Source organism: Atta colombica, unplaced genomic scaffold (genome assembly GCF_001594045.1).
Source record: "Atta colombica isolate Treedump-2 unplaced genomic scaffold, Acol1.0 scaffold73, whole genome shotgun sequence".
In the NCBI taxonomy this organism is placed as follows: domain Eukaryota; kingdom Metazoa; phylum Arthropoda; class Insecta; order Hymenoptera; family Formicidae; genus Atta; species Atta colombica.
The window spans coordinates 377,327-386,695 of NW_017259565.1; the positions used below are offsets into that span (position 1 = coordinate 377,327).

General features: G+C 32.1%; 1 protein-coding gene across 1 annotated transcript in view; it reads right to left on the reverse strand.

Moving 5' to 3' along the window:
- Positions 1-3,492: 3,492 nt before the first annotated feature.
- LOC108692509 (probable DNA mismatch repair protein Msh6) overlaps positions 3,493-9,369 on the reverse strand; it is a 7,735-nt gene continuing 1,858 nt past the window's right edge. The window contains exons 2-20 of the mRNA XM_018200800.1: positions 9,219-9,369; positions 9,044-9,123; positions 8,898-8,963; positions 8,526-8,735; positions 8,319-8,453; positions 8,102-8,237; positions 7,727-8,007; positions 7,532-7,657; positions 7,353-7,434; positions 6,981-7,266; positions 6,761-6,916; positions 6,513-6,670; positions 6,139-6,227; positions 5,775-6,065; positions 5,461-5,679; positions 5,087-5,266; positions 4,826-5,003; positions 4,483-4,634; positions 3,493-4,206 (exon numbers count right to left, since the gene is read on the reverse strand). The exon at positions 9,219-9,369 is cut by the window's right edge and continues 6 nt beyond it. Coding sequence (XP_018056289.1) covers positions 3,949-4,206; positions 4,483-4,634; positions 4,826-5,003; positions 5,087-5,266; positions 5,461-5,679; positions 5,775-6,065; positions 6,139-6,227; positions 6,513-6,670; positions 6,761-6,916; positions 6,981-7,266; positions 7,353-7,434; positions 7,532-7,657; positions 7,727-8,007; positions 8,102-8,237; positions 8,319-8,453; positions 8,526-8,735; positions 8,898-8,963; positions 9,044-9,123; positions 9,219-9,369 — 3,234 coding nt within the window. The 3' untranslated portion in view covers positions 3,493-3,948. The remainder of the gene's footprint in view (positions 4,207-4,482; positions 4,635-4,825; positions 5,004-5,086; positions 5,267-5,460; positions 5,680-5,774; positions 6,066-6,138; positions 6,228-6,512; positions 6,671-6,760; positions 6,917-6,980; positions 7,267-7,352; positions 7,435-7,531; positions 7,658-7,726; positions 8,008-8,101; positions 8,238-8,318; positions 8,454-8,525; positions 8,736-8,897; positions 8,964-9,043; positions 9,124-9,218) is intronic.

Genomic DNA, 9,369 nt, shown 5'->3' on the forward strand with positions numbered 1-9,369 from the left:
GAGTCGTGAACGACTAGATGTAGAACGTGAGAGGAATGGACTGAAAAATAGCAGCACGTTTGACAGATGAAATTGCGAGATGGAGACCTCGGAATTGTACATTAGAAGTAGGAATATGTTATTTCGAGAAATAAAAGTGTACTATGTATAACTCATTGAAACCAAGTTTCAAGTGCTTTCTTAATCTCTCCGTGCCTTCTCGATTATATTGATACCGTTCGCGCGAATGATCAAAGAAAGACCGGAGCTCCGTTTTTGCTCGCGAGATTAGCCTCGGTTTTGAATGGAACGAATGAAAAGAATGACGATAACGCAGAATGGGGGTTTATCGCTCTCAAAGGGAAACATTGGAGCTATCCCTCATCGATTTTGATGAATTTTGTGTATGTTGTAGAATATACAAAAATATTAGATCCATATTTTTTTTTATCAGCGTATCTCAAGGTTTAGGGGATGAAACATCCCCTCGAAAAATATGGATTTTATCGTTTTTAGCAAATATCTTCGAAATTATGTGATATATAAAAAAATGTTTAATACAAAAATTATATGGTATTTTGTGCTCTATATAATGATGTATTCACTTTTTTTAATATTAAATTTTTTAACTTTCCTCCACCGCCACTCATTTAATTTTGCAAAATTTAAAAATTTGATATGAACAAAAATTAAAGAGCATCAAATGCCGCATTTATTCTTGTATAGTAATGTTATGTTTCCACGATCAATTTTTGGACAAACCAAATGATAACATCGCTATAGGAGCCGCGCTGTAGATAGGTAGATAGGTTATTATTTCTTTTCAATTCTTTACAATTCTTTCTTCTTTTTCTTTTTATTAATCATTCTGTCATTACACGTATTTCTGCAGGCGTGTAAATACAGTATGCTTAAAAAAAATGTAATAAAATACAAATTTTGTTATAATAATCTAAAGAATTATAGAATAGTATAGAATAATAACATCATAATATGTAAAAGAACAGTATAGTGATACAGATTTATAAAAACAACAGAATTTATACATGAATAATATATTATATTTATAATACATATTCATTACAAAAGTGGTAGTCATGAAAAAAGTTATATAAAACGATTTTTTACACCAAGAACACGTAATTATTGCAGTTCCGCCACAAATTGAATTTTACTTTTAAGTCAACAATTTTGAAAACAAAATTCAACTGTTGATGTTTTAAACTCTGCAGGTCTACTCAGTATATATCCATTTTTAAATCATGTAAATTTAAATAAATTTTTAAACTTAGGCGATGAGAATTGATGATGCGTTAATGATTGTAATTTCAAGATATTATTTCTAGCATGAAGATGAATTGCAAAAGATCTAACAATATAATGGTATCAGAAAAATGTTTAATAAAATTTTTTCACAATCGGAAGCCATAAACATCTAATGGCTGTATCTTTCCTATTAGTTTCCGAAATTATGTTGGGACAATGTTCACTCCATAAGTCTAATAGTAATACTGATTGTAGTTCGACATTCGGGAAAAATACTTCTTTCAACCAAGTTTTTATGTGATTTGATGTTAATTTACCTGAGAAACCGTAATGAAAATATTAAATTAGGTTGAATATATTTTCCTATACTCTTGAACCAAATGTTTCTATAATTTCTCTTAATACTATAAAAAGAGATGATAATAATCTACATCAGCGGAAATAATCGGCTGTATAGTAACACTGTGTGTTGTTGCTGATATAGATTGTATTACAGTTCTACTTTTTTCCTACTTTTATGTGATAAGATACGACCAGAGTGCATTTCCAATTGGAATCCACTTTGATCCGAATTATATATTAATATTAATATTTTCCCATAGCGATGAATATATAATATTTTACATTTTCAATAAATGTATTATACTTATTTTCCAAATCATCTTTTGATAGCAAAGATTTTTTGTTACAAATTTTATTGTTTTTCGAGACTATATTATGTGTAATTTTGAATTTTCTCATCTACGTTTCTGAGGTTTAAATCCTAGTGTATTTTCTTCATCTTATGTTCGAGAAGATTATTGAGCGATGTTTTTTATGTCATGCAATAATTATTCCCTTTCAAGCCCTTTCATTGAAAGAATTTAATGTGTATTCGGAGATTCGTTTTAATTTTTCATTTTTACTACAACCTTCATTGTTTTTGTCCTGCCATTGTCGTAGTTGTTCGAATCGATATAATTTTTTTAAATTTTTGTCTTTCTAACTCTTTTAAGCAAACTTCGTTTGGTTTTCCCGCTTTTCCAGTATTCCACGGTTTGCCTTTTATATTCATTTGATAATGCTGCTTCAACAGAATTATAGAAAAATATATCTTATAATATTAAGTGTAATAAAAAGAAATCCATTATTTTTCCATTCAATTTCATGCAAAAATAATGGATTTCTTTTTACTACACCTAATATAAGAGTAAGGTATATGTATTATTATTGTATGTATTATTATTGTATTAAAGTATATATTATATTGTTATATTGTTATATATGCAGGTTCATCCATACTTATATCGTAATTTCGTGTAGTAAGTTGATATTATATCATTAAGACTAATTCATTTTTTTATTATATTATAAGAAAATATGCACAAGTGCAGAACAACTGAAAAGAAATAATAATATCTACCTACATCGCGGCGCTTAGTACGAAGTTATCATCTGATTTTTCCAAAAGTTGAATCGTGGAAACATAACATTATTATACATAAATAAATGTGATATTCGATGCTCTTTAATTTTTGCTCATATAAAATTTTAAAATTTTGCAAAATTAAAAAAATGAGTAGGGATAGGGGAAAGTTAAAAAATTTGATATTAAAAAAATGAATACACTATTATATAGAGATATACAAAATATCATAATTTTTGTATTAAACATTTGTTTATATATATATATATATAACATTTGTTTATATATCGTTTATATAGTTTTGAAGATATTTGCTACAAACGATAAAATCCATATTTTTCGAGGAAATGTTTCATCTTGAGATACACTGATAACAAAAAATATGAGGATAATATGTTTTTATATTCTACAACATATCCAAAGCCCATCAAAATCGTTAAAAGACGGTTTCCCTTATCAGATTTATTCGCGACTATTATTATTTATCTATTTATCGGTATTGTATACTTATCTTCTTTTCAATCGGGTGACGAAATCGTCCGCCTGTTGCCCCGCTTCACTTACGATAGCTATCATACTGCAATCTAATATATTTATTTCGTAGTAAAGAGCTCGTGCACATGTATTAGCGTTTCTCTTTTTTCCACGCAAAGTTTCTTACGCGATTGTTTGGTGTGAGTAAACATTGTAACACAATGCATTTTCGTACTCATCATAAGTAGTCTTTTTATACTCTGGCAATGATTAATAAAATTTTGTAAGCAAGATATCGCCGCCGCCTTGTTCCTTCCCAAAGTGTAGCCGTAAAAAATCGAAGCAACTTTAAATCGTACGTCTGCATGTACATTTGTGATAATTTTTATTGTGAAAATAAATCAACATAAAACACATAACGCAATTACAAAATTAAGTATACTAAACAAGAATTATCAATATATAGTACATTAAGCGAATATTACATTAAGCAATCAAACAAAAATAATAATTTGGTTTTTATATGTGTATGACAATGGATAAAGCACTATAATATGTATTACATTCTTATATGGAGCAAATAATGTTATTATATAAATTAAAAATGCAGTAAGTTACTTAGAGTGCAGCTTGAAACCTGTTTGAAAATACAAAAAGGTAAGTACATATAATGCCTGTTTTTACATGCTTATATAAATAAATAATTGCTTAAGAACATTTTGTACAACTCATAAATCCTTGCAAAGTAATCATGTTTTTTTCCAAACAATTTCAAAGATAATTATAATGAGTATTTTCATCGTAATACGCGGCTATTCGAGACATTAAATGGTAGCAATGAGACTTCTCATTCTGACACCATTGGCTTTGCAAAGAGCATTAAAGATGTGCTTGTGATTAGTTTCCTGCTCCATCCTGCTAGCTATCTCGTGAGCTCTCTTTGTGATTACAGACGGTACGCCTGCCAGTCGAGCGGCATTGAATCCGTAGGATTTCGGACATGCCCCTTCGCTGAGCTTGTACAAAAACGTCACGGTCTCTTGCGACACTTCCTCTTCCTCTTCAGTTTCCACCATACATGCCTGAAAAAAATTTTAAATGCATCAAGAATTTCTTAAAAATACGTCATATCAAGAATAATAAATATGTATAATGAACTATAAGAGTATAAAAACTACTTTCCATGCTATCTTTTGAATAAAAATAATCTATTTGAAATATTGAGTTGTCCGGAAAATTCGTGCCGATTTTGAAAGAAAATTGAAACGCAGAAGATTAAATTTTAATATACATCTATTAAATTTAAATCTTTTGCGGCACGAACTTTCCGGACAACCCAATATGTCGAAATTTCTCACCATATGAGCTAACGTGACTTCTTCGTTAGTTTTATAATCTTCAACTAAAGAATGGTAATGCGTCGAGAATAATGTGCGACATTTGAGTTTGGTCAATGCATCAACGACCGCAGCCGCTATTGCCGTACCATCATAAGTTGACGTGCCACGTCCTACAATGAGGAAATATTTTCTATCAAATCCGAATTATGACGAAGGGAAAGAAATGATAACCGGGAGAATAATTTGATTAAAATGCGCAGTAGCAAATAACAGAATCTTGAGAGAAAGTTATGACGACAGTAATAGATACACTTGTCTTGAACGTATTGATATGCACGTGCAGTTTTCTGCTTTTTCTCACCCAATTCATCGAGAAGTACCAGCGAATAGGGTGTAGCATGTTGCAGTATTGTAGCGGTTTCACTCAGCTCAACTAAAAACGTACTCTGACCGGCCAAAATATCGTCGTTTGCGCCCAGCCGCGTAAAAATACGATCTACCAGCGTCATGCAACACGAGCTAGCTGGAACGTAGCTGCCCTAGTGCAAAAAAATTAATTCATGTTTTATTGACGTAATATCAATTATTAATTTCTCACGTGTATTTTCCTCGTGAGACTTACTATCTGCGCCATGATCGTGATCAGGCCCATTTGGCGCATAAGAGTCGATTTGCCTCCCATATTCGGTCCCGTCAGAATCATGAAAGAGGCGGTGCCATCGGTTGCCAATAAAGTGTTGTTCGGTATAAAGTTATCAGATACGATGCAGGGATGTTGTCCGTCTTTTATCTTGATGAATATCTAAAAAAATGACGTTCACTATAGCTGTTCCAATAAATAAGTGATCATTAAAGGCATGCATTGGCTTTGACACTCATAGCGTTTGTGAGTATCATTAATCCTTGTTTAATATTTGATAGGCAACAAGGATGAAATGTACGTGTAAGCATGTAAAGCGAACGCATCTCAAGTTATATTTGTTACGATATAGTTACCTCGCCATCGGATCCATCGTGAATTTCCGGAATACACATATCATCGCCGTTCCGCGCATAATCCGCGAGGGAGATAAGCACATCCATGGTGGCCAATTTGTAAACGGCCGCATGCCACATATCGTATTTTTCACTGAACTGCGCGAATATTCGCCTGTTAAGATCTTTCAGCACTTTGTCCTTATGCTCTTCGGCATTCATTTGTCTTGTCAAAAGTTCCTGCAATGATCAAGATCATTGATTTAATTTTTTTCATTCTCACATTTTTACTGACAAGTTTTTCTGTAATTAAAAATGTAAATTATTATTCTTGCCTTTGCCTCGGCGGTATAATAACGTTTGAAACCTTTCCTTTGTGACTGTAATTCGTATCCAGGATCGACTTTCTTAACTTGCGACTCGGGAATCTCAATTTGATAACGTTTCCTATCTGTTCCATGGAACGTTACTTTTACGCCAAAATGTTGCTTTTGTTTTTCCAAGTATTTGTCTAGATCTTTTTTGATATCTGCGAGCTCGGTCAGAACTGAATCATATTCAGCGTCAACTCCTTTTTTTGGAACGATGTAGCCTTGTTTCTTAGCTTCTTCATGATTGAATGCGGTCTGAATTATAATGTTGCAAATACATAAGATAAAAAAAAAGAAGCAATTAGCAGAATCGAAAGTAAAAGCTTACCTTAAAATAGTCTAATGTCTCCCTTAAACGAGGGAAATCACCGTTCGGTTCGTACTTGGTGTAGCGAGTTATCAGATTACTTTTGAAATCTATTATAAAACATAATTATATTAGACACAAAAATACATATATAAAATGAAAAAGCAAGAAGCCGAAACATGTAATTATTATTATTGTTAGACCATCGAGACATTTTATTGTTATACCATTGAGACATTAGGAGGAATTGTATCATGAAATTGTATTATTATATGTCTACATATTTTATATTTAAGTTTTATTGATTATTGACTCTTATATGCCTTTTACTTAAATTTTTATTTTTATTTAATAACAAGAGTCTTTATAATATATTTAAAAAGCAAAATAGGCACCTTCAAACAATTCGATGAATTTTAGCACTTCTTCGAATTTGGCGAGTGTCGTAGTGAAATCTACAATCACCCTCTTCGAGTATGTCGGACCTTCAAACATTATGGCTCTACCTTCTGGATGATTTTTCATTTTAGCAGCATTTCCTTGAGCATGTATCCTGTTATAACAAAAGAAATGCACATACATTAATATTTCAAATTTTTTAAATGGAATTTGTAGATTTCTGCCTGGTAAACTTTCAACTTACTTGCTCAAAAGTCTTTCGAGGTCTGGCAGAGTTGATAAAATTATGCGAGCCGATTGCATTACGTCCATTCGATCCAGCAACTCTTGTATAGCTTCTTGGCGCTCTATAATAACGATTTTACGACAAGATGGTCTGCAAACCCATTCGCGCAGCAATCTAAAAATACATATCCTTGGCTTAGAATATATGAAAAAATTAACACACAAAATGAAAAATGTACCTTTTGCCGAATGCAGTGCAGCAATGATCCAATACATTAATGAGTGAACCTTCTCCGAAAAGCCTTAGATTTTTTATCGTAACGGCATCTATCACCATGGTGTTTGCATAATTAAGACCTGTACGGCTATTCGCGGTTGAAAAATCCGGCGGAATATATGTATTGAAGCAACCTTGCGCTAATAATTGCTGTTCGAGTAAGAACTCCTTCAACAAACACACGCATCCTCCAAGTGCGTGTACTGCTAATTCTTTGTTATCTGCCGGTGTTAAACCCAAGCTGTCTCCTAATGCATAATAAAAAAGATTTAACACACGAATTATTATCGTAAATATTATGTAAATCATTTAATGAAATTCATGAAATTATTACCTTCGTTTAAATACGGTTTCAGACCCTCAGGCCATGCAAAATTCGAGTCTTCTTTTTTGAAGTAACTTCCTTCATGAAGTTTCTTTAAAGACAAGAACAAAAGAGAGATATATTTAATATATATATAATAATTTCTTATCTACATAAATTTAATATATCAAGCATTATCTGTTACTAACTTTCAGCACAGTAGTAGCAGACCAGAATTGTGTCTCGCGCTGAAGCGACTCTTTTAATGCTGCCGGTAGAGTGTTATTTATAAGTTGCAAAGTCTTTTGCGATAAATTACTGCGTTCGTATATCACCTAAAAGACAAAGCAGAACATTTCATCAGTTAGATATATACAATATTTAGATCATAGATGATCTCATACATGAATTGGTGGATGGTGAGCCAACAGAGTCAACAGTCTTGAGTTGCAGCGATCATCGACGAATTGGCCGAGATAAAATTCACCTATCGTTGTATCTATAAAGCATACTCCAAAGGAGCTGATCGTTGAACTGAGATCACACTTTTCGATCAAGGATAATAGATAATTAGAGTTTGGTGTAGATGTTTCCACGTCCAATGGCGTATATACTCTCGTACCCCTGGTACTGACCTGACAAATTTCACGTTTCACCACTTTATCGAACTTTGTCGGTTTAGTCACTAAACAAGGAAATATGAATATCCAACGCTTGTATCACTCGAATATATTTTTTCACATGAAATAAAATGTATATATCAAAATGTAATTTCATACTTTTGCTACAACGCGCTGTCATCATTTCCGGATTCTCGGTTTGCTCAACTCGTGCGACTTTATATCCTCTCTCTATTAGACTCGCCGAATAACGACCATATCCAATTTCAGGAAATCCGGAATGCGCGAATTCACCCTATAATAATACATAACTTAATGTTATACAATGAATTCAACAGTAGTTTCTCGTATTTCTAACAAATCCATATAAACTTACCCGCATATATGTGAGACTGAGCTCGTTAACACCAATAACTGCATCCATATGATACAACTCATAAAATTTACCGATTTTAAAGAAAAATACACAATCAAAGTGCTTACTTTTTAATTCCCACCACTGTCTCATCGCCTAAACAAATTTTTAAATGAATAACTGTTTCAATATTAATATATAGCAAAGTACTTAACAAACTTCTCTTACAGGAGTTTGATTAATTAAAAATTCAGTGGGTACGTAGAGTGTCTTAGGATCATAATCTGGATCGTTCAACATTCTTCTATGTATGTCTTTTATTTTCTCTGGATGCAAGAAATCTAATTTCAAATGAGGCCAAGTGTGTGCAGCGCTAAGTCCATTGCTTATAATTTGACTTTGAACTGGTTGCGAAGGTTGTTTTAAATCTTTTTTGTTCTAGAAAAACATTGTGAAATTCAGTAATCTTTCTACATGGTAACATGTAGTAGGAAGATTGAATTAATAGCAGCATATGACAATTATTTTGAATAGCTAAAGAATTATATAGAAATAAGATAAAAAAAATTAATATTATAATAATTATAATTATACACTTACTGCCTTTGTATTACGAAAACTTGCTTGCTTCGACTTGAATTTAACACTGGACGTCTTTCTTTTTTTCTGAAAAGAAAAAATATTCATATTAGATACAACTTTTATCATGGCGATATTAATATTAGTTTGAAATTTATTGTTTCTACCTCTGGTGTTTCCTCCTCTGTTGAAGGTTCTTGCTCTGTATCTCCTTCAGAAACTGATTCAGATTCTTCAGATTCAGAACCTGTAATATACATAGTGAATATGTAATATTGTTCTTCCTGCTATCTTCTTAACTTAAAATTATGATAAGGAATATTGCTTATGCGATCAACTAACCTGGTTTGAATTCATCTCCAGAATCTTCATCAGAATCAATATCAGGAATAATAAGACGCCGTCTTTTAGGCTTTATTGATTCATCTTCTTTCTCAGTGTCCTTGTTATGTGATCTTTTCTTATCATCAGTATTCTGGTTTTCTTTTCCATT